Source organism: Melospiza melodia, chromosome 12 (assembly GCF_035770615.1).
Source record: "Melospiza melodia melodia isolate bMelMel2 chromosome 12, bMelMel2.pri, whole genome shotgun sequence".
Taxonomy (NCBI): Eukaryota; Metazoa; Chordata; class Aves; order Passeriformes; family Passerellidae; genus Melospiza; species Melospiza melodia.
In genome coordinates this window covers 12,867,127-12,892,708 of record NC_086205.1, presented here as the reverse complement: position 1 = coordinate 12,892,708, position 25,582 = coordinate 12,867,127, and the positions used below count along the sequence as shown (strand labels likewise).

Below are 25,582 nucleotides of genomic sequence, written 5' to 3'. Positions count from 1 at the left end.
CAGCAAGATATGGAAGATTTTTCTTATAGAGAATAGAAACAAAATCTTGTGTCTGTTAAATAAATATAATAATGGTATCCACACAGGAGGGGAAAAAAAAAGCCAGCAAAAAGGCTCTCTGCTCTTTATAGTGGCTGGCAAATCACCAGCCACTTAAAAAAAAAAGAAAGGGTGGCAAGTCAAAACTGCTAAAAAATATTATATTATTCAGTCTGCAGACTGCACATATACAGAAAACATCTGTACTCAGGAGTGATAATACACACAAAAATGGATCACAAGAGTAACTTGAGCATTGAAATTCCTGTATTCCAAGTGATAAGGAAGGCAGATAAAGTGATCACTTGCCTTGGATACCAGGGTTGCCTGGTCTTCCAACCATGCCAGGGGGTCCAGGAATTCCTAACAGTCCCATTACACCTGGATCTCCCCTTGCACCTGTGGAGTTGAAGCAACAGGAACATATTTGTTAGCATTAAATCAGTTAAATAGAACATTACTTCATAAAACTACACAAACACCTGTCATTTCAGTGTTTAATTGCTTATTTTATTTTTTCTCCATTTCTGTAACTGTCCAAGCCAGTTTTCCCATCTTTAACCACAGGATCATGACTTATAACCCCCAAATTACCTAAGTTAGTAGCTGCAACAGCTCCTATCAATGAATTAAATAACTAACAGTAAGGATAATGCATCTGAGATATCCACACAGGGATGAGAGATCAGTCATGAGATGTGTGGGAATGACATTCCTTTCAGGCTCAGGAGTCAAAGACTAGCTGGGAAATAACAACTCCCTCAAATGCCACCAGAAGTCTATGTTTGCATAACTGAGCCAAGTCCTACATGTTTATCAAAAGCTTTACAGATTCTCAATATAAAAAGGCATGTGCCATCTCCTTCCCACAGTGTAATGAAATGATATTAAAGAAAATCTTTGTTAGAAATAAGAAACATTATATGATTGACATATTTTATTCTTCAAAACAAATTTCCACAGATTTCTGAAAGAACAAACCAAACCAACCCTACAGGGACCATTTAGCTTACCTAAAGTTAGCTCTGGTTAGTGACAGAACTTGATCTGACTCAACTCTATGAGACTCTAGATCTGAGCTTATAAGAAAAAGAAGCTGGCATTACAAACTATTTGAAAAGAGATGCTGAGTAAGAGCTAAACAATTTGCAATTCCATTGTGCTGGGGGAGTTGCTTTGATCATTAAATATTTCATGTCCTACTGCAAGGACATTCCTTTACAAAAACTAGATAAAACACTGTTCTCAGAAGACTATTATAGAAAATTCCACAGTGTCAAGAGAGCTTCAAGATATGCTCATCTTTTAAGGAAGAAAGATTTATTCATTTTTCATAAAAATTTCAAAGACAAATGAAAGGTGTTGATGGCGAAATATTTCAGCATGTTTAGTTTGGAAAAACATGACCTTTTTGCAAAACACCTTTCTACATCAAAACAAATACATGGGGAAACCTTACCTGGCAAACCAGAGATTCCTGGCCTTCCAGGTTGTCCCTTGGGACCAGGTAATCCTGTTTTTCCCTGAAGACCTATTAATCCAGGTTCCCCAGGCCTTCCATAGGTTCCTGGGATACTCAAACCAGGAGTACCTAGGTTTCCTTTTGAACCTTGTAAACCTCTTCCTCCTAAGAAAAGTGATGGACAGAAAAGTGAAGGACAGTGTAGTATGGTAGATCTATCTGAAAAACAAACCTTCATCTCTGTCTTTACACCATAAGCATCTGTTTGAGGCTAAACATGAGATCTGTAAGGCAACAAATACATTCAGAAAATCTCATAAGGGCTGTAGGCTGGGATTTTTGAAAAGAAGAAAAAAAAAAAGTGAGAGTAGACAAATCTGTTCTTTCCCAGAAAAAGAAAAACCCAAATATGAAAACCCCATCAATTTTGCATTCATTCCTTACAAAATTTTACTTTTAAAAATCCTTTTGAGATCATACATAAGAGAAGGATGTGTTGTATATCTGAGTGTGGTTTTTTTGAAAAGAAAAACATATGCAGTACAGGCAGGTACTTTTGGCACCCTAAATTCTTTTCCCACCTAGCTGAGCTCTTCCTTTCAGTTATTTCTTTATCAATCCCATTGCACCAAAGGATCTAGTTCAGTCCCACAGGGGAGATGTGTCAGAAATATCTATCCCTGGGAATTTGGGTCAGTTTGTGATTACTCTTTATACTGGCCAATGGAATCTGGATCTTAATCCCTCTTCATCATGCCTGTGCTTCCTCCCATCTACAGTAAGAGCATCTTTTAAATGGACTCATATTTTCTTGCATACTATTCCATAACCAATATCCAGAAACAACTTCAGCTCCCTAGGGCCATTGGAAGGCAGAAATAAACTCCAGACTCACCCAGTCAAATGGCATTTTTGGATCAGAGTCCTACCTGGTGGGCCTGTAGCTCCCTGGCCACCTGGCAAACCTGGCAGGCCAATAAGACATTCAGCAGGTTTCCCTGGAAAACCCGGGTCTCCAGGAGCTCCAGGTGAGCCACGATCTCCTAAAAGACATGAGAGTGGATTCACAGCCAAAGTAAGTTTTAGGCTTTCAGTGAACCTTATTTGACTTGATTTTCCTTAAAATAACATGCTGTGCTCCCTGAGCTTCTCTGGCAACATTACCTCTTAGGCCATCATCACCATCATGCCCAGGATGCCCTGGTAGGCCTGGGAGTCCTGGAAGTCCAACTTCACCTTTTGAGCCAGGACTGCCGAGACCTCCTGGTGAACCCATTCTGCCTGGCTCTCCAGGAATAATCATGCCTGGCTCACCCTGCAACACAGAGAGAAATATAAACAATCCTCTCTGCTTTGCAAATCTTCCAAAATATTTTCTCCACTGGAGTAATAATGACCTTATTTTATTAAGGTAATTCTCTTAATTCCCTGTGGATCTTTCACACTATAATTTCTAGTGGCTTCAATTCAGCAAACCACTGGACATTCCTTATTAGCTAGCTGAGTAATTAATCTAGACAGCTTTTAAACTTTGTCTCCTAGCCCTAAGAAGTTGCTACTCAGCAATGCAAGACACTTCCCTCCATTTAGTCTTTACTGCATTGAGATGCCTTCTGCAGCTGTGAATGGCTTTGAACATCTATCTGAAAGAGGGGGTGAAGTTTGTACAAATATAACTTTTCCTTTATTTTTATATAATAAAATTTATATATTATATATATCAAATTATTCATTTGAATGATCAAGGTCGGCACCCAGATATGTGTCAGGATACTCAGTCCATTTTTGGGGTTTTTTCAAATCATTCTTCTGAACATTGCTGTCCATGAAGACTGCTTTTATCCCAAATGTCCCAAGTGCATTCCCTGACTGGAAACTTTGAATTAGTAGGTTTTTTTTAGCTGACTGAACTGCTGGTTGTTTTGAGTACCAGCAAATCAATATGTTCATAAAGCAGATCCGTAGACCTGAGCTTATACCAATCACTAATTATATATTTGGACCACAGAGGTCACTTCATACCCAGATGTTCTGTTGCATCAAGTGTAGATTAAAAAATAAAAAAAAATTCACAACCTCAACTGCCTTCCTTTGTCATGTCAGAAAAACACACAAAAGAATGACATATTGGTACAAAAAAGGAAATGCCATATGTTCAAATAATTTAGGTGTTAACACTTTGTTCAAAAATTGAATCCTGATTACAGACTAGTCAAGAATCAGTAGATTAGCTTCTGTTAATCAGCAAGAGTGGGTGCAGTATTACCTCCAACCTTCTTTCTCCATGCTTCAATTTAACAGAGCACTTGCTTACATGAGATACATACTTGCTTGTCAATTACCTCCATCAAATATATGCTTAATTGGATTTCTGAATAGGCTTCTTTTCAGCAGCTGTCTCCTTAATTTTTTTGCTTTAAGCAATGCAATATCCTCCTTGTGGTCTGAAAGCTGAAGTAGGAAAACATTCCAAACACCTGGAATTCTGAAATCTTGTATTTGGATCAAAAATTTTGGTTTGAGCCTCTTTTTATAGAAAGAATTTAATTTCATAGTTTGTGCATGATTAGTCAAAAACTGAAGGAATTCCCATATTCCTTACAATTTCTAATTTATTTGCTCAGTGTAAAGTTGAATGAATGGGGCCTATGGAAAAGTTTGTTCTGTATTTCTAACCAAACCTTTTGTCCTGGTTGTCCTAGGTTTCCAGCTCGGCCCGGATCTCCAATCTTTCCTTCACAACCTGGTGGCCCTCTGCCTCCTGCAAGTCCTTTATCTCCTGCAAAAGGAATTAAATGGCAGTACAGATGCTTTATTTTACAAAAGGGTCCTTGCATGTGTGCATTTATGAGCCTCTGACACTAATGCAGCTTAAATGAGCTGAAGGGAGGATCTTGATTTCAGAGCTAATGTGACACAAGACATCTTATTCCTTACATATTCACTCAAAATTGACTGAAATACTGCTTGTTAATTCACTGACTTGAAGCATGTCACCAATTTTTTTTTCCAAGTAAAGCCATTCTGATGTTAGTTCCTTGCTTTTCTCTTTAGCAAGTAGCTTGGCACAAGTTTCAGTATCTGAGTTTTTTTGTTAACTCATGTCCTTACAGGATTATGAGAATTCCCCAGTATTTCTAGGGTTCAAGGGGAGTTATAACTTTGCATGAGGAATGGCTAAATTTTAAGTACTGAAAATGCTTTCTATTACCTGCATATTAGGGCAGATATTGCATTGTACATAATGAAAATTTATTAAAAATAAAGTACTTTGACACTTATACAGTTCTGTCTCTGTAACACATATCCAGGTAAAGAGAATCCATCTGAATTAAGTATAGCACTCAGATAAGATAGCTGCACCTGTTTGGGCAGTTTTTCAGCAAGCATCAATGTCTTTAAAAGTATTTCCCTACTGTCAGCTTTGATACTTCATACTCTGAAATACCTCAAAATACTTCTAAGACTTGAGGCAGTAAATCACAAGACTGCTAAAAACACATATCTGTTTGTTCATTGATTTTCTTTTTTTAACTTGCTAATTATTTTAAGGTGTACTTAATTTTTTACTTTTGGTTTAGCCTTTTTTTTAAGATCAAAAAGAGTATTTTACCTTTTGGACCTGGGTTTCCAGGAAACCCAAGCCCTGGAAAGCCTGTGTCACCTGTTGGCCCTGAATGTCCTGGATCACCTGGCTGACCTCTTGCTCCAACCCTACCTGCCCAAAGAAAATAAATAAACTGTGAATTATCTTTACCACAGAGCATCAACTTGTAAGATTATGTGTGTTATAATTTACCATTATTAATAAGAACACCGCTGTAGATTATATTAGAATTTAAACACTGCAGGTTTTTACAGTTAAAGTGCTAATTGAATTCACAGTGTCAAAGCATTTATGAGTCTAAGTTTTTACACAATCTGGCCAAATTCCAGACTCCTAGAGACATCTACATGCAGACATGAATCTCCCACTTCTTGAAAGGTTCCAAACACACTTTATAGGGGTGAAGCTTGAAACAGAAGCAAGTACAAAAACAAACTACCATAAAACTGTAAAAAAACTTCCTGTGCTGTTCAGGACAGTTTTAAGGACTATTGTTCTACAAAACCCAAGAAAAGATGCCTTACAGTTAACCAATCTCTGATTTTAACTGTTTCACTGATGTAGTGCTGCACTCACCAGGCACTCCTGGGGGTCCGGGTAAACCATGTGGTCCCTGAGGTCCTGGCACTGCAGGTAATGGAGTTGCCCTACTGGTCTCTCCTTTCAGACCTTCAGCAAATACATTATAAAATATTACAAATGCATATAGTTTGGTAGCCCCAAGCATTTAAAAATATGAGTGATCCATCTACTTGGCTAAAAATGTAGTCATCTACAGTTGCCATATTTCTGAAACTCCAACAGATTTTTGAAAAGCCTTCACATCCTGACTTCATTAAGTAAAATCATTTTATTGACACCTGCAGTCTTCCACTCAGCCCTCCTGTAGTCTAGGGGAGATGCAGAAAAAGAAGCAAAAAGCCACCAGGAAAATGATACAACTGACAAGTACTTAAATCTTCAATTCCATGTCATAAAGGCTCAATGGGCATGATCTTTAAGCAAACTCAGCCACTCAGCTGAGTTCTTCCACTGGTATGTTTGCAGCACTCAAAAATTATTATGCCCTTTGCATTTAACCTGCTGACTTAGATTACACTAATGGTCACAACTGGCTGGATACTTGATTAGTTGTTGTTTCCACAGAGAGGTCAGCCAAGCCCTAGAACACATTGCCTAGAGATAATGTTCTGTCTCTGCCCTTTGAGGTTTTCAAGGACCAACTGGATAATTCCTTCAGTAAATTGGTCTGATCTCAGAGCTGTCCCTGTGCTGAGATGAAGAAGTTCAGACTGCACAAAGTCCTTCAAACCTGAATTATCTTATCATCCCAAGACTTTTCTACGGTCTTCGGTGGAACTCGAAGTGGGGACAATGTTCTAGAAGTCCCATGGCAAGGAGTGGTTTCCCATAATTCACATTCAAAGCAGCCTTGAGAGAGGGCTGGTTCCAAGGAAGAAGCTGTGGAGCAAGCCATGTCTTGGCAGTTTTGTGTTCCCCTTGGGAGGCCTTTCACAGCTGCAGTGTGCCTGGAGCTCTGGGCTTTGTGGTTTTGGGAATGCTAACTCTAGGCATAATCCTAGGACAGGGAGTAAAAGGCATATGGGGGTGAGGCTGGTGGCAAGTTGAAATGGGGAGGGAGCCATGCTGTGGCTGGTCTTTTCTCCCCTTGGCATGTCTTTTTTAGCTGCCGTGTCTGGAGCTCTGGGTTTTTGTAGCTGTGTTCCCAAATTAGTAAATTATGTCTTTGATTTCAATCTATCTCTCCAATTTTCATCTAGTACTCCCTAACATAGGTAAAATGCAGTAAAATAGCGAAGTTACTAACCTGCTTCTCCTGGTAATCCAGGTGGCCCAGGTATTCCTTTAGAGCCTTTAAAACCTCTAACTCCTTGTGGTCCATAACCTGCCAGTCCAGGAAGCCCCATTTCTCCAGGAAGCCCAATTCCACCAGGCAATCCAGGTAGTCCTCTATCTCCTTTTGATCCAGCCAATCCCTAATGGTTAGACATGTATACCAAGAATTACTTGCTCTCCACACCAGCTTTCTTAACAAAATTCCCATTTCTCTGACTATAATCTTGTATTATTTTACTAACAGTGTCACTCTGATAATTTCAGAAAAAAATTTCCTCTGATTTACTTGTGATTAAATGAATATAAATTTGAATATCAATTGTTACAAAGAGATGGCTATTAAGAGTGAAATACTACAAATAAATACAATTGCATGACTTTTTTCCAATCACTGTGTTGTTTCACTGTACACTTTTCTTCAGTTTTAAAACACATTTAGCAAAAATCCAAACCCACATCAGCTCTGATTCTCCTTGAATTCAGTGGATTCATGTTTAGAGACATTTATATCAGAATCACGTTAACAGTTTCTCAGCCAACATAAAACAAAAATAATTATTAGAGTTTTTTCTGCTGAGCTCTTTCCTAACAATTCTAGTTTTATGGTCAGTTCTCACTGAAGATTAATCCATGAAGACTGAACAGGAAGTACTTGAATTATTAAGCATTATAATTAGTCAGGAAAATGCTTTCTAAAAAGATTTTATCCATCATTGAAATCCAAAAAAATGCTCAAGTATCAATATCCAAACTAAAATCTCACTAGACTGCTGAGGTTTTTCAGCAATTTGTACTTATACTGATCTCATCTTTCTCTGCTATTACATCAGAATATTTCCTCTCATTCTTTCATGCATATTAGTTGTTAGAGTTGAGGACAGTACCCTCAGTCGGGTAGGGGATATTCAGCTGGAATATCTGCGTGGATTAAATAGATTGTTGTAGAAAATAAAATAGAGACTTAGGTTTCCATGAGTTCCATATTAATTGCAAAAACTGCATACCCACCTCTTCACCTTTAGAACCTTTGGATCCTTTAGAGCCAGGTCTTCCCAGAAATCCACTTGAACCTCTTCTTCCTTTTTCTCCCCTGGCTCCTGGATCTCCTTGCTCACCTTTTGGCCCTTCTGGATGTACATATCTTGGTTCACCTTTTGATCCTTTACGGCCTTGATCTCCTCTGAAACCTGGAGGCCCCTAGCATGGAGTTATCAAAAGAATTTCAGCGCTAGATGTATGACATTTGTTTCCAAGTTTTCTTTTTTTTTTTTTAGAATTAAATACCTCAGAGGGGTTCTCCCAATTCTAATTTTCATTCTCTGTAATAGCATACTTCAATGAATAGGGTTTTGGGGGGTTTTGTCTTTTCTTTTTCTCCTGCTTTTACTTCTTTTGACAAGACTACCATTTCATTTATGCTACTACAAACAGGAATAATGTAGCATAATTGAATGAGTAAAACCATGGCACAAAAAGAAGGACTTTAGTGCTGCACTCACTAGAGATTTCTCTTCCACATTGGAATATTTCCCCAGGGACACTAAATGCCATAGTTGGCCCTGCTCATAGTTAACTTCCCTCTCTTCCTTCTCCACCCCCCAGGTTACAAAGTGGGTACACTATCCCAGCTGAAAGCACACCCGGCTCAAGTGATCTTGGGCTCATGAACTCTGAGGGGTTCAAAGAGCCTGCAAAGCCTGTTAGCAGACTCATTCTGCATCTGTACAGCAACCACCACAACAAATATTAACGAATGTTAATCTGAACAACCAGTCTTACTTGAGACCCTGGAAGCCCTGGTGTTCCTGGAGGACCTGGAGAACCTTTTGGACCTGTTGTTCCTTCTCTACCTGCAAAAGAATCAGTATATTTTGTAAAGAAAAATGAAAACAAGGACATGGATTTTGACAAGCTCCAGTAAATGCACCCAATATTCAATGTTCCTGTTGTTACACTGACTACTCATCATAGACTGAGCTAAATTCAGGCTGCACCTAAAGCCCATCAGCACTGTGAGTTCCAATCTTTCAGGGCTTGTGCTGATGTCAGCAGAGCGAGCTGCCCCAGGCTCTCACACTCACCACCACCTCACGGCTAGTTCAAGGACTGCAGGCATGCCCACACCTGATTCTCATGCTAAAACCAAAATCATTTGCACTCCTACTGTCCTGTTAGGAACAAGATAATTTACCAGGCATGCCATCCTGACCACGAGGTCCAGCAGAACCAGGAAGACCAGGCATTCCCGGAAGGTAGCTACAATCAGTACACACACCAGCATCATCACCTAGAATGAAAATAAATCATTAGTTGCTCCACAGCAAGTCATTTTCAAGGTTAACTACTGTGCTACTTACTTTGTTATAGCTAACACTTTTTGGCCAGGAGTGGTAGAATCATGGCTTTAATTTTGTTGGAAGATCACTTCTAACATAGTACTAAATTACCTGTGGTTGGAAAGTCAATCAGAACTGACTGCAATTAATTGAAGGGACAGAAACATTTGGTTTAAATTTCTTGATTTTTTCCAAGTCAAGTTTTAGCAAACAATTTGGATACAGTCACTTTACTGATAAGCCAGATTCTAAGAGTATGTAAGGGACATATGCTTCCAAGTAACAGAGCTCTGCAACACAGGGTCATTCTCATGACAAGCAAAGGGCAAAGAAATTCAGCAGCTCAGTGGGTGAAGTTGCAGCATCTTTCAGAGATGAAATGTCAGCAAGAACATAACAGAGTACAAAGTTCTACCAGTCTGTAGTAACTACTTGTTCCAGTGAAGACAGTTCTGTACAACTGTGCAGCACTGGCACATCACTGCTCTTTCAGTTGATGTAAGGGCAGGAAGACATCTCACTAACCCTAATCAATGTTCTTAAAACTCTGAAGTCTGCAAATTTTTTAAAAGGTAAATTAAATTTTAAAAAATCTAATGAGAATCCATGAGGATCACTAGATTGTACCTACTTCTACTTCTGAGTGAAGTTATCTGAAACTGACCTCTCATGCCAGTATCTCCTGGAAGTCCTGGAGGTCCTGTACACCCTGGCTCTCCAGGAAGTCCTGGCAGGCCAGTTCCAAATGTTACTCTACCTGTTAATGAAATGAGTATTCCACCATTACATCACAGATTATTCAGACAATTCTCTACTTGTTAAGGGAGAAAAAAGTTGCAGGGATGAGCTGGAAACAGTATTCTGATCCCTATGGGTCCCTTCCAACTTGAGATATTCAGCAATTCATTTTAAAGAGAGAGCTACCTGGAAAAATCCAAACCATCTGCAACTAGAAGTACCTGGTTCTCCTGGAGGACCTGGCAATCCAACAGAACCAGGCCTGCCAGTAATACCAGGCAGACCTGGAGGGCCTACAATACACAAGCCAATTTGTCCTCTCTCTCCTTTTGTTCCTTTTGGCCCAGGGAATCCTGGGGGACCTCTCATACCAGGTCTTGACACACCTAACCAAAGGGAAAAAATAAAAAAGGCAGAGTTAAAGAAGAAATGGCATTTTAAAGCTAATTACTCTATAGAATGACAGACAAACACACCAAGTTCATCTCAAAAATATTTTTTATCTTGAAATATATTAATCAAAGTGAGAATCTACAAACATTTAAAAATTATCTTTACCTGAGTACTTGACCCACCAAAGCTCTTTAGTGACAATTTTTTAGCATTTAGAGATATTTTTTAAGTCACCTGAAATTAATATTTGACAAAGCTGATTCAGTGTAACAGACAGGAAGAACAGTATTTTATTATTGCAAATACCTGGTCTACCAGCAGCTCCAGGAGGACCCTGTGGCCCTGCAAAAGCAAGGTATTAAAAACTTGAGTTAAACCACTCTATACTCTATAAAGTCACTGTTCAATAGCATTGAATACAAACTTTAATCTTCTACATTTTAAGCTTAGAAATTAAAATAAGAATCTGGTTTTGCCTGAGTAGGCATCTACCACTCATGCAACTATTGCATACTGGCAATTATTTTTAAGGGTAAATAATGCTAAAAATCAGTCTCAGGATGCATTTCAATTCAGCAATTACATGTGAGTCTAGGAATATTCTTGTAAAGCCAGAAGGTTGCTGAAAATGAAGTCTGCAATAAGCTCTTCGAGTGGACTGTATTTACTAGAGGATTGTAATTTTGATATCCCACTCACCAGGCATGCCACGTTGACCTTTTGGTCCTGGAGGTCCAGGGGGTCCCTCATCCCCCTTTTCACCAACCCCATAATCGTAATACTCCGTCTCAGGAGAAAGGTGGTAAGAAAAGAAAGAGTTGCAGGAATTAAAGAGAAGCACAGTATCTCACACTGAACACTTGATTAAAGCAATGTTTTGATCTCATTCGTAATTTTGATGTTCTGACACCACAAGATCTTACTAACTACAAGCAACCAGAAACAAAATCAAAATTGTTATTAACAGTAGTGGTTTTTTTAGTACTCTGTCAATATCACAAACACTTTTTACAAAGCTTTTTACAAAGCTGTTTCTTCTGAACAATTTAGGCAGAAGGTTTCTATTGGGTGCACATGGGGCCTTTAGGAAAGCCAGTAGGAAAGCATGACTAGACAAGGAAATAGTACTCATACCAACTTGCTTTCTTGAAAAAGTGTTCTTAGGATTTTAAAATTAAGGCCTCCTGTTCTGGAAGTGATTAGAAAATGATTTAAATATTAACTCCTGTAAGTTTTTGTAGCTGTTCTTTGACAGTCCAATCTCCTGCCAAAATTGCTGGATTCAGGTGAGGTCTGACAAGGCACAGACATTGTATGCAACTCCATATGAAAGATCTCGTCTGTGTGAGAATCACAGCAATATCAGTCCTTTGAGAAGGCCATGCCTGATTAGAGCATCACAGGACATCCATTATTGCCTCATGCAAACAATTTGGATTTTTCTTATTATAAGGGTTTATAAAAATGATATACGGAGGTAATTTATACTTACTCGACCACAAGCTCCAGGTGGACCAGGGTTTCCTTTCATCCCCTTTGTCAGAGAACAGAGATAGGTTTTTTAATTAAAAACAATATATGGAATCACATTTACCCGCTGTTGCTTCAGTACATTGCTCAAAACTTTCAAGAAAAACAACTGTTCCTGACCAGTCTGTTCCTTACAAAACTATTCAGCTGCATACACCAAAACCTACAGGACTCATCAGCAGACATAGATGGACACCAGTTCAAACACATGGTTTGTTGCAGCTGATCCATTCCCTATTCCATGATACTCTTATTTGTCATCTCTTAGGCCAAGTGAGACATATTATATACACAGCAATAAATAATCAATAAATAATAATCTCCAAACATATCTTAACCTCATCCTCAAAAGCAATAACAGAACAATTGGACGATACCTTAGCTCCTTGCCTTCCAGCCAGTCCTGGCTTGCCCTGTTCACCCTTTTGTCCCTGCAGGTGATAGTACACAATTTTATAAGGATATAATCTTATATTTTTATAATCTTTTAGCACTGACAACAGTAAGATCTGAAATGTAAGGCTTTAATCTTTCATGGTGATGCAACTTGCTCGAGAGAAGAAACTGCAGTGAAAGACCCAGTCTGAGGTGTAGCTCCATGTCTGTAGGAAAAGCTGCAAGTGTCCCATCCAAACCTGCATTTATTAATAACAATCTCAAGGGAGGTGCTCTGCATGGCACAAGTGTAGGAGTCTCTGATCTGTTCTCCCTCTGCAAATTATTTCTGAAGGGGAGAAACTGAGCACAATGCAAGACTCTCCCATTCTACACCCTCCCCCAGAACTCACTCAGTCTGCAGGATGGTGCTGATCTCAAGAGGTATCAGCAGTGCAGGCTAAGGCTCTCTGCAATGAATACAGGCAAGGGAGAGGAACCCCTTGGAGACTCATGCAGTTGAATGAACTACTAGTGAGTAAAGCTGAAATGGGAAAAGAGCAATGACAAAATTTACTTTTTGTTAGCTGAGGCAGTAGAGCTTTGTGGTCTGTCATCCAGTGTTCTTTGTCAGACAGGAATGTGTTTAGACTGCCTGTGAAGGTCATTTTAGCATGACAAAGGTGATGTTATAGTAAGATACATGTGCAATGGACTATTCTGGCAGTAAGAATTTTGGTAAGATATTTATAAGGTCACTGCAACTCTTATGATGTTGTGAAAGTAGAGCTGAAGTAAAAAGAACTGATACTTAACCAATTGAATACAGTATTTCAAACACATTTGAACAACTCCAAGTTTTAAATAAGTACACAAATTAGACTATTTTCTAAAATGGCATACTTTAAGAACTATATGTTGACAAAATTACAGTCTAATAGCTATCTGCATCTTGTTGCAGGCCAAGACAGCCATGACCCTGACAATAACTTTTCTTTTTAAAACAATGTTTTTAATCTTAGTGATTAAAAACTATTCATTTCTCTTCTCAATTTAAGTTAAAGGGAAGGTATAACTCTTTTGCAAAAATTTCAATGTGACTAAGCAGAAAAACCTCATTAGAATTTTGCTTAACTTGGGAGTCTCAAACTCATTAGACAGTCAGCAGCAAGCAACAGGTCTTTTATTTGACATAGAAGCAATGACATCTATGAACAGAGCCTCTTTCTCATGCACATAAATTTGTGAGGACATGGTGTGCTCCAAGGTCAACTGCATGAAGGGGATGTTTCAGTGTATGCAAATCAACATTTTGAAACACATTCCACAATGAGAGAAAAGCTGTGACAAGAAGACAGAATTGTCATAAACAGATGACCATCACTTAGAAAACATTTAGAAAATTTCCTTCATTACCGGTAAGCCAGGTGGACCTGGAGCACCTTCTTTTCCAGGCTTCCCCTACAAAGGAAAAATATAAAATAAACAATTTAAAGTGAAGATATTATATTCAAAGAGCATAGCAACTCAATGCTGTGCACATAACTGTAAACTGTGCAATCTGTAAAAAGCCATTAAGGTTATTTTAAAGTATTCATTGATCTTAACTAAAGTTCATAAAACTCTACAAAACAGGTAGTAAGATATTCCACTGACACTGCTTCTCCTGTGAAGGATTACTTGTGCCAGACTCCAGCAGTACAAAGTGCCAGGCAAGTGCAGAAAGCTTGGTGCAAAATCAGGTTCTTGCAGAAACAAGACAAACAATAAAACAATAGAGCAGATTTTATCTGAAAGTTTGAAACGCATTTGAATTAAGGTAATAGCTTTCCTTTAATTATCTTCCAAAAAAAGACATAATCTGGTAAGTTGTATTTAATATGAATTTTTAAATAAATATTTTTTCATATACTATGCTGTTAATGAAGTAACTCTTGGCAACTTCCTTCCTATGTCCACACAGCTTATGGTTGCTTAAGTCTGCTGCCTTAAGTAAACATGGTGTTTTCTCTTCTACTTATACCTTTGCATTACAGAGCCACTACATGTCTAGCAAAGCACTCTTTTACTAAGTTTTAACAGCAGAACCTTTATACCAAAAAAAAAAAAAAAAAAAAGAAGCATAATCACAATTAAGTGACCTTCAGTCCAAGTACTCATGCAAGTACAGTCACTTGACTTCCAGCTCTTGTCTAGTTTACTGCAGGAAAGAGCTTTTGAATCTAAGCAAATTTGCTCTGAGTAGCAGCAAGACAAAAACTGGACAGCAACAGGAGTTCAAAACTGTTTTTCACAAAGGACTAGCACAAATGTATTCAATGTTTGCACACACCTGTGCTCCTGGTTCTCCTCGGTCACCCTTTTCACTCTGGGAATCACCAACTGGCCCCTGGAACAAAACTACACTGAGGATACTCATGTTCTGAAATTCACATTTTCTAAGTTAAATATTTGTTTTGTAATTTTTTATCTTTAAAAAAAAGTTGGAACGCTATAATTAGGTATTTTATTCTATTCATTAGTTCTATTCTTGTCACTAGAGGTGGAAATAATTAGTGTAAATACTGGGCTGTAAAGAGTAGCATTTACTAGGTGATGCTGCCTGAACATCTGGATTTAAGGGATTTACTTTTGTTCACTTACTGTAAACCCCATTGGTCCTGGGAGTCCTCTTGATCCTTTTTCTCCTTTTTCTCCTTTCAAGTCCTATTACACAGAAAAGAAGAGCTTACTGTGGTGTCTTGGATTTTTCCATGTTTACCATTTCAGTCTGGTTCTACAAATAGGAAATCCTTCTAGTCACCAGCAAGATTCTTTGAGCAGAGATGGTTCTACTCAAAAAATAAGCAGAAACTTCGTATCAGTGCTCCTAAGTCTGTGATATTTGGAAAAGAAACTGTTTCTGCACATTTCAGAATAGAGCTAGAGAAAACAACCTACCTGTGATTGCATGCAAAAGGACTGCAGTAAATATCCCCACAAATGGCAACAAGAAACAACCCCAAATAAACCTTGGTTGCTTCACTGGAGCCAGAGTTACTTCCAGACACAATTGTAGTGGCTACCTACAGCATCCTTGTCTCTGTGGGTGCAAGATTAGATTATACTACAGTGTAGCACCACTGGGCCACATCTAAAGTCACTGTAAAGCCAAATTTCATTGTTTAATTATTACCTCATTAGACTCATGTGCCAAATATAAAACTCACTTTTATTTCAGCATATAATGGAGAGGGACTTTGGCTGACTCCATAGATCAGATGCAAATTCCATAAGAAAAATGGAATCAAGAACACATAGAAGACTTGTCCTGTTAATACGTGAATACCTACAATTCTGTCAGCTACTGTTGTTTAATTTCTATATAAGGCTACAATGCAAAAATTTTAATTCACAAAGCAATACTTAAAGCTGAATCAGACTATTTCCTTCCATATTTATTGTCTTTCCAACACTTTCCATGGTCACTCAGGTTGCAGTAAAAATAATGAGAAAAACTACAAAATGTACATGAACACGCTGTAAGCTTTTGTGAAACTGGTAGCTCTGAGCCTGACATTCTCAGTGCCAAGGCCCAGAGATCAACACAGCTGTGACTTTGACAGCCGTTCAGAACATCCATGTGGATTTGGTGAAGCAGAAGTGATTTACTCTTCATGTACTCAGATTCCCAGCATGTGGGGTACTGGTAAGCAAGAAGCATTTCACTGGCACATGCAGATGTGCACATGAGCACACAGGCTCAGCTGAGCTGGCTCCACACAGACACTCTGAGCTTAGAATCTAACTAAACAAGTCTGAAAAATGTTAGGATGGGTAAAAGGAAATGTTATCAGAGCAGCAAAGATGAAAATGTCCTCTCAAAGCAGAGCCTAGTCAGATGGCTTATCTGAATGTAACGTTTAACAAATTCACTACCGTCATGTTGTCTGGTCCAGTTAACGTCACAATAACAGTTCCTGGGGGCCCAGGGGGTCCAGTTAACCCAGTGTCACCCTTAAAAGAAAAAGAAAAATAGAGCAAATTACAAGCAGTGTGTTTTTGTTATTTCAAATTACTACTACTTACTTTTGATATAAAGAAAATTCTTCTGTCATTACACTCAGCCAGTAATTCAATTAACACTTACCTTTGTTTGCCATTTAAATTCCAATTAAAAAAAGTCATGTGGAAGATTTAACCTTCCCCTAGAGGACATATTCATAATACAGAAATTAATATGCTGGTATCTGTTAAAGTTTCTGGAAACAATTTAAATTTTTAATCCTATTCATTTGGTACAAAACTATTTTGAATCAAGCAAAAATATCTCCTTGACTACAATATTTGTCTCTATGTCAATCAGTAAATTACATGAACTGTCTTTGGTGACATCCCCCAAACTGCAGTCTGGGTGTTTCAGGGAGATTACAGAATCATGGTGCTAACAGACAAAAGAAGCTTTCATGTGTCCTTCACTGAAAACCTAAATAGTGAAGTGCACCTTCTAATTAAGAATCTTTGAGAACTGGGAAAGTCTTCAGCGTGATCTTTCCTGTGGATCTCATCAAAACAATATCCACAATTTTCAGCGATTTTAAGTCAGGAATGCTTTTGCATGAATTTGCAGCAGAACAGCAAAGAATGTGTCCCTCCTTCATAACGAAGCAAGACGTTCCATGGCCACCTGAGCTACTACTAATGAATAACCAGGTTTACAGGCTTTTTTTTTTTTCCCCCAGGAATCTCCCAGCACATTCCTGATGGTGATTACAATGTTAAAACTGAATCCATGCAGGTCAGTTAGCATAATTGTGAGATGTCCTAATCTCTTGCAAGAACATTCAGATTAACTGCAGTAGTCCTGCAGCTGCAGGCTGGGTGCTGAGAGACAATGTGGGCATTTGTAGTAATTCCTGGCTTAATGTCAATTACATGGAATACAAAGTAAGTACATGAAAGACAAGTTATCCAATTTTTATTCAAAACCTGGGGGTTTTGCTAGTATCACAAGGGCTGACACTGAAAACACATTGGACAGAAGTTGTGAGACTACAAATGCTACATATTTACCACTGTTTATCTGCTTAGATAAGCATTTAGGAACACTACACAAAGTACATATATTTATTTAATGCTCTGTGCCAATTAATATTAATTACTGGCTTCTCTTCAGTGTCTAATCTTCTGTCTAGATGTTTATCTCATTGGCTCTTATGTGAAAAGATTTTGACCTTAGAGAACATGGCCATGTTTCCATTTTTCAACAAAAAACTCCCACATGCATACTGAAAATTTGCATTTTACAGGACTTACTTCCACAAACATTTCACCATAGCAAATCAGAAAATGCAGAAAACAGAAACAAAACTTATAAAATGTTTAAGCTTCTTATGAAATTACCTTCCTTCCTTTGGCTCCTATTACTTTCAGTCCCATAAGACCCTGAAAAAAATTCCCAAATGTTATTTTTTTAAATTTTATAAACACTTAAACATGGGTTACACATAACAGAAGTTTTCATTTTTTTACCAATTTGAGACTACCTTAGGTCCAGGAGGTCCTGGTTTTCCTGGCATGCCCTACAAAACACACACACAAAAAAATTCCTCAGCTAAAAAACTTACAATCTTCTAAGTCTCTGATATAGGAGTTTTGAAGTATCCAACTTCCACAGAACTTATATCCCATTTTTACTTTCCTCCACCTTTACAACTCCAAGCCATTGTCAGTGGGTGACAGATTATTTACACAGTATAGTTGCAAACATATGCATCTCTCAATGTTATGCATATTAGTGTTTAAAGTGAATTAATAGACAGTTATTTGAAAATTAAAATTTATGCCTGCATGGACAAGGTATGCTTCTGAAACTATAGGAATTATCATGCATAAAAGTAATCAAAAGAAACTGAAAAAATCAGATGTGTGCAGAAAAATACAGTTTTTACATACACCTGTCTAGATCTCAAATAAGTCTGAGAGAATCAAGTATTTGTATCTGTGCAATTCCACAGGTTTAGGGGAAATCAAAGGTAAAAGTAACAAGTGAAACAAATTCATACTAAAGGTCCTGGAGGGCCCTGTGGTCCAAGTTCCCCAGGAAATCCTTGAGCACCCTGGGCACCCTGCATATTAAAAAAGAAACAGGAATAAATCTCCTGGCAAGATTATGAGTAAAATACAACACCAAATTCAATGAAGTGAATGAGAAACAGAGGAGCAGGTCTGCTTCTGAATTTCCTTGTCCTGTCTCAGGGAAACACAGAAGTGTAATTCTTCCACACTGCTTCATTATTTGGCATATGTTTTGAAACACGAGAAAACATCTGTTCCAAAACTAAACTACTCAAGTGAGGATGTAAGCGAGTCCGAGAAACGCGGACTCATAATCCAGATGGTCCTATTAATGCCTCTAATAAGCCTTCAATCCTTCAAATATTCTATGCAATAAATCCTATACTTTAAAGTTTTTTTCAAATAAATGGAAAATAGAAAATAAAAACGTTTATTTCAATTTAATGATCTTTGTTTATTCCAATAGTCAGAAGAAATGTCAGCCCTGCCTTCCCCTGAAAATGTTCATTCTTGAAATATGGACCACTCTTTCCTTTGTTAATACTCTAGAAGTTGAGCTGGTCTATCCAGTTCAGTCTTAACTTTGGGAATTTTAGCAGTTGGACTTGATGGCCATTATAGGTCCCTTCCAGCTGAACTATTCTGTTCTATATGTGTAGGGGTAAACTCATATATCTGTGACCAGTTTTTCTCCCTACCTGAAGTACTGTTTTTCTGCAATCTGACTGGCCTGCCAACTGACTGATTTTGGTTTAGAAATCAGTGACACAATTGTAGAAAACACTGTATCTATATTAAGTAAATAATACACTTAAGTAATGTAAAATACCAAACAATTTTAATATATACTCATGTTACATAGAAAGTGTTTATACATATAACTGTGTATTTTTATACATATCTATCTCAGCACGCAGTATTTTGAGTTACCTGGAGACCAGGCATTCCTGGTAATCCAGGATCACCTTTTGCACCATACTCTTGGCTATATCCCTCTGCAGGGTACCCCTGGACAAATAGATAAAAATAAACATGAAAAGTTATGCTGCACAACTCTGTAGTGCAACAAATCTTCTAATACAGTTTTTAGGGAAATAAGCAATATCAGAAATGCATAATTATTCAAACTGTCTACTATGGACAGTTCTACTATTAAAAAAGATACACAGAAATTGTTGATAACCAATAAATATTTCATGTAATATCTTTCAAAAAACTGACCTTCTCTCCTTTGATACCAGCAACTCCCTAGGAAGAAGAACAATCATATTGAAACAGAAAAATAAAAGTGCTGAAATAACACACTCTAAATAGTGTCTAAGCTTGGTGCTCTTCAGGTGATTTATTTTCATGAAGAAGGTGCATAGCCAGGTTCATGTTTACTGGCCAGACTTCAATTTAAGAAGAATGACTATTTTTAAACAATATGCCCTATCTCACAGGTACAACTCTGCAATTGAAGGCAGAACAGCTTTGAAACCTGAAATTAATAAATGAATAAACAAAATCAGCAAAGCTGGTAAAATAAAGATCATATTTATAAGTCAGTAGATTTGAAGCCACTAGAACTTAAAAAGACAGCACTCCTTTTCCATTTCTTTACAAGTTTCTTTCAAACACATTTCTACAGTGAAAAAATCCCACATCCTGGGATCAGAGCAGTGTACCCAGAGTGAGAAGTTCTGGGTTTAATTCCTGGTTCTTAATGACTTAATTAAGCCATTATTTCCTCAAAGATACTTAGGCATGAACTGAAACTGCAATTTATTAAATATATCGTGGACACTTTTAGGGGTAAATTTTCATGAGTATCCCATGAGAGCTAACTCCAGTCAATTTCATGCAGTCACTAGCTAAGAAGTTGAGGCCCAACATGTAGACAATAAAGCATTACTTTTAACTTTGTTCTCTTTATCACACGGTTTTCATACCAATAAAATGGGGATACCTATATAGTTCAACTGTTGTCAGTATGAGCTAACATGAGGCTTTATTCTCCTTCAGGGACTGGCTTTGTGTGGTGGGAATGCACACAATCATGAATTTCACACTTACTGGAAGGCCTGGAGCACCTCTTTGACCTGGAGGACCTGGAAATCCTTGGTCACCCTGAAAGTAGTAACAGTGATTGTTAATGCATTTTATGGTTTATTATTTGGCCTGATTTTGTCAAATGATCACAGAAGTTTTCTATGCTATCACACTGAGTGCACTGTGAGTTCATGACCACCGTATTTTGCTAAAAGAGGATTTTTCTTGCATTTTATGCCGCTTGACTTCTATCCTAGACTGTTCAGATTAGTTCACAGTTTCACTAGAAATTGATGATTTTCTGTAATAGGGATTATTCTGACTCCTTTCAGAATGCTCATAGAGAAAAGAAAACCTGGTAAATCTGTTACTTAACATTGAGCCTTTTCACTTAATTACTTTCAGGATTTATGAATTGCCAACTGCAAGCTAGATACTGTCAAAATAAAATGGATTAACTATCTTCTTTATAACCCATTGCAACAAAAGGAGACATTGGACAAAACCGATTAGGTCTCCTGGATTTAATAAAAAAGTATTATCTGTCAAAATATCAAATGTTATTCTTATCTTTTAGCAAAGGCCATTAGAATGTATTATTTAAGTATTTATTTTGCACAAAAAAGTAGCACTTTTCCTTTCTCTGGACCCATGACACAAGTTTTTCTAGCTGATAAAGTCACAAAGCAAAACAAATCAAAGTTGTAGATTGGGGGAAATTTAGATCACTTTTTGTCCATTCCCATGCACAGCCAAATGCAATCTCCAGAACACTCAGCTTGGTTTGTACCTTTGAGCCATTGCATCCTGGAACACCTGGGAGCCCAGGAGGACCAACAGTCCCTGGTTCACCCTAAAAGAAGCACAAAATTGACACAAGATTCATATTGCCTTACAGAAACACTGAAAGAGTTTATATTGGAGCAATGTTTCACAAGACTTGACAGATTACAATGGGTTCTTAAATCATTACAATGAGTAAGAATTGCTGATGCCAAGATTTTTATCTCTAGGCCAATTGACAGAGACAATGCTGATGTTGTGACTAGAGTGAGCACACTGAGCTGACGATAATTGTGCACTAAAGACTGAAGTAAGAGAGAAATGGTTAAATCGGTTTCATTTTTACTTACTGGAAGGCCTGGAGGACCTGAAAATCCAGGTATTCCTGGGACTCCCTAATGATATTAAACAAGAGAAATAATATTATGAATATTAAACAAAAGCTCATTAGACAATTTTTCTTTGATTACAATCATATCAAGATTATGAATGCAAGTATGATTCTGTTAAAAAAAATCATTACTTCCTTAACTCTTCTGACTGTGAACCAAGCATAATGGTTACACACAGGTAACACACACTGGTTTTGCCCACAGGGGAAAAACCCAAACAACTTTTTGTTGTATTCTAGTTTGACTTTTTCACTGCATAGCCAAATATTAAATACATACAGCAACAACCTTGGATGTAAGATGCAGCAAAAAAGGGCAAAAGTTCTAAAAATAAATAATACTAGTACATACACTGTGTCATAAATTTTAACCATACTTTGAAATCAGGCATAATGTTTACTTTTATTTTCACAAATTATTGAATCAAGTTGGCAATTAGCATGACATTTAGTACATGTAGGTTTGTTTAAAATACAAACACTTACTCGGATACCTTTGGGTCCAACTAAGCCTGTAAGTCCTGGAGAACCCTAGATCAAAAATGGAAAGTGATGTTTTTCAGTATATTTCAATTGGGAAAGAGCACATAAATGCCAACAATACACACAATATTTTCAATATCAATACCGATATGTGCACACAAAGTCAGCTGTATAAATAAATAAAGCCATTCCATACTGTGGGCAACCAGGTAATTCCTAAACAGGCCAAGATGTACCTTAAAAAACATGTTTCCCTTCAAATTTTCTTAAATCTATTTTTTGTCTCATTTGTATTTGTCTCATTAATAGCTTGTTTACTTTCTTTTCTGCAACAAATGTCAAGATGCTAAATGATACAAAGACAAAAACTGAGGTATGCTGCAAAAATCTGTCTAGACCTATGTTCATTGTCTCTGGCAGTTTAGTCTAGCTGCTTTAGCACTGGCAAATGGAGAACTGACAACAAAGCCCATGGTCATATCAGCTCTACTCTGATGCAGTAAAAATGACCCTTGCAGCTGATGACCAAACAACATCCCTACCAAATGGGAAGCTCAGAGACAGGTTTTGGTTTGGTTTTGTAAAACAGAATAGTCTACACAGCCGTAGCTAACTGTGACTGTCAAGCACCGTAGTTTCTCTGTGTGTATCTCTGTCTCACATACATACCTACCTTTGGTCCCTGTGGCCCTGGAGGCCCTTCTGGACCAGGAAAGCCTCTTTGACCAGGTGGGCCTGGAACACCAGGAAAGCCTTTTTCACCCTGCAAACATTAAAATAATTAAACTCTTCAAATATCCATGAATTCTCCTTTTGATAGCTTATTTCTGAGGCATTCATTACTTTCAGTACCCCTTGGCTTTCTGCTGCTGTGGCAGATCCACTGCCCTTGCCAACACTGACCTGTTTTTGTGGTCCATCTCTGGGCTGCCTCGGCCTCACAGCACCACATGCCTGTAAGCATGGCTGAATTATCAGAGCATAAGACAGTACTCAGGATTTTGTAGAGTATGGAAGTTAGCTGACAGCATGAAAATTTAAAGAAAGCAGCTGATATGTATTCCTTATTAATATTTCTGTATTATGTTTAGCAACAAAAATTGAGAGACTTAATGGCTGCTGGTCACAGCATGTGCCAGCACACATTGCAGTTGAGATGGCCACAATACACAGAGCATCATCACACAATATTAGAAATATTCAACCCATACAGGGTAACACCACACCACTTCAGAAGGCCTCAAGAGTCTGCCCTTCTTGTTCTTTAGCCCAGCCTTTTATCCCCTCCTGTTGATGCCCTGCCCCTGTGTGCCCTCTGCTCCCTTTGGTGGTTGGTCAGTGCCCCTGGGCACTCCATGGCTCATTGCTGTCAGTGCTGCTCACCTGCTGCTCACAGCTGTGCCCACTGGGGATGAGGCTCAGCCCAGCCCCATCCCAATCACCACAAACTGTGTGCCTACAGCTTCTGCTGTACAGCAAGATCAGTTTCAAACCAAGATCAGTTCAATTTCTCTTCATGAAAATCAAGGAAGAAAACAGTGGGAGTCAAATGCAACAAAACCATTCAGACAGACTAAAACCCCCTTGCTTTACATGACAAATATCTAAAATTTTTCTGAATCTAATCAAATTACTTTTTCACCTTTTTTTTTTTTAAGATCAAATTCAAATAAATAAACTAAAGGAAACAAAATTGAAGGTATAGAAACAGAATGCAGAAGGCCAAGCTAGAGTGAAAGGAGCATTTTCAGTTTTTTAGTTAAATATAGAAGATGGAAGTCTTAATTTGGTTTAAATTATATGTTTCAAGCCTGGAAGCTCACGGAAAAGGTGTTTCAGCCATTCAGACAGCAGCAATTTAGCATGCTCATTTTTACATCAGTGAAGAGCTGCTGGTTCAAAACATCACAGCATGTCATGGGAGAGACAGAATGGGATTATCAATTCTCCCAGAGCCAATTTTCCTATTGCTTTATACAAAGTTATACAAAGAAAGCATGTGAAATTTTGCTGTGACAAAGTTTGAGTGTTCTATTTTATGTACAAGACAGGAGCCAAGAGATGTCTCTGGGAAGCCAGAATACTCTGGCTTTTCCCTGCACCAATTCTCACTCCTCAAAAGTCCACAAACTCACCAGATTTTAAATAGCTTCTGAATGAAATAAAAATTTTAAAAATAGTAATTTTATATATTTGTATCTCTCAAGACAGAATGTAATCTCATAATACTTTGACACATATAAAATAAGAATTGAATTATAAAGAGTGTGTGAGATCTATATAATAAATCGGCATAGCTTTTTATAAAAATAGTTTATTTCTGTTGTTTGTTCTGTAGCAGCATCCCAAGGTAGGAGGATGGCTGCTATCCCAGGATGAGCCGCTGGAGGGGGTTCGGTGCCAGCTCCCAGGAAAACCAAACTCCACCTGCCTGCCCGTGCCAAGAGCCACACGGAGCTGCGGAATCCAGAGCTCTCCTGACAGCTTCACTGCCCTCTCTACAGAAAAGGCAATTTTAGCTACACTTTCTTCTTAGCAGATCAACAAGATCTGAGGATTTTCAGGTTGGAGAACTCTAAACACTGAATAATGACCAAAACATATTGATTAATGCCATTATCCTGATTTTCTGCATGTAAAACTTCATCAGTCTAAACAATTATTTACTCTTAGCCACAAATTGCTCAGTTATTTTCCACAGAACTGATAAAGACAAGTTTTGGGTGTCCATTCTTATTAAAATTTCTCTTTTAGTGGGCAGCTTATTTTTTTCTAGGTTTTCAACTGGTTTCAATTTCACTGTTTAGGACAAAGTCAGGTTAGACCAACTAGTAATATGAAAAATAAACAGGGAGATTTTACTAAAAATATTAGTATTCTCCTTTCCCACTTATAATATATATTTTAATAATGAGCATATTTACTTCCAGATAAATTTTCTCCAACTTCATAAAAGCAGATGGGACCAATCAGTGGGACTAACCATAGTCCTAGATCTTTATAGATGTCTGAAATCTGTTGATAAGGTTAAGTATGGCAACTCCTGTGTTCATGGCTCACCTAATTTGCAACCATGACTTCTTCAATAATGCCCCTTTCATTTGTGAATCAGTTGTTCTTCCAACTGTGAGCAGGAGTTCCAAAGAATTTTTGGCATTTGTGTAATTTAGGTTTTTCTAAAAGCCACTCAGAGCCTCTGCCAAGCTGCTATTGGCAACAGGCAGAGCTGTGGATCTGTTACTGCGGATGGATTTGCTGCTCCTTCAGTGCTGGCAAGGTGTTTGTGATTAGGACCCAGAAACTCATGCCCTGCTTGATGTGCAAGAAGTTTATCTGTTTGATGCCAGAGTGTGCAACTTTCCTTCAGGAACTGGCAAAGGGGGGTGGGCACGGTGCAGAGATGGACAGAGGGAAGCACTGAGCATGAGATTCCTGATGGCATCATGAAATTTATAACAGGAGAGCAGCTGCCAAGGTAATGGTATTTGTTAGGGGTTAGT

At 38.0% G+C, this 25,582-nt stretch overlaps 1 protein-coding gene across 1 annotated transcript in view; it reads right to left on the bottom strand.

The window, feature by feature from the left end:
• COL4A3 (collagen type IV alpha 3 chain) overlaps positions 1–25,582 on the bottom strand; it is a 54,567-nt gene that overhangs the window by 17,526 nt on the left and 11,459 nt on the right. The window contains exons 3-33 of the mRNA XM_063166832.1: positions 22,756–22,845; positions 22,086–22,130; positions 21,559–21,603; positions 21,216–21,278; positions 20,450–20,503; positions 19,616–19,642; positions 19,325–19,402; positions 18,382–18,444; positions 17,863–17,898; positions 17,720–17,761; positions 16,256–16,333; positions 14,981–15,043; positions 14,670–14,726; positions 13,754–13,798; positions 12,340–12,393; positions 11,925–11,966; positions 11,132–11,219; positions 10,739–10,774; positions 10,261–10,425; positions 9,966–10,058; positions 9,157–9,252; positions 8,745–8,815; positions 7,974–8,162; positions 6,937–7,105; positions 5,685–5,777; positions 5,115–5,219; positions 4,183–4,280; positions 2,666–2,816; positions 2,431–2,544; positions 1,499–1,666; positions 349–438 (exon numbers count right to left, since the gene is read on the bottom strand). Coding sequence (XP_063022902.1) covers positions 349–438; positions 1,499–1,666; positions 2,431–2,544; positions 2,666–2,816; positions 4,183–4,280; positions 5,115–5,219; positions 5,685–5,777; positions 6,937–7,105; positions 7,974–8,162; positions 8,745–8,815; positions 9,157–9,252; positions 9,966–10,058; positions 10,261–10,425; positions 10,739–10,774; positions 11,132–11,219; positions 11,925–11,966; positions 12,340–12,393; positions 13,754–13,798; positions 14,670–14,726; positions 14,981–15,043; positions 16,256–16,333; positions 17,720–17,761; positions 17,863–17,898; positions 18,382–18,444; positions 19,325–19,402; positions 19,616–19,642; positions 20,450–20,503; positions 21,216–21,278; positions 21,559–21,603; positions 22,086–22,130; positions 22,756–22,845 — 2,608 coding nt within the window. The remainder of the gene's footprint in view (positions 1–348; positions 439–1,498; positions 1,667–2,430; positions 2,545–2,665; positions 2,817–4,182; positions 4,281–5,114; positions 5,220–5,684; positions 5,778–6,936; positions 7,106–7,973; positions 8,163–8,744; positions 8,816–9,156; positions 9,253–9,965; positions 10,059–10,260; positions 10,426–10,738; positions 10,775–11,131; positions 11,220–11,924; positions 11,967–12,339; positions 12,394–13,753; positions 13,799–14,669; positions 14,727–14,980; positions 15,044–16,255; positions 16,334–17,719; positions 17,762–17,862; positions 17,899–18,381; positions 18,445–19,324; positions 19,403–19,615; positions 19,643–20,449; positions 20,504–21,215; positions 21,279–21,558; positions 21,604–22,085; positions 22,131–22,755; positions 22,846–25,582) is intronic.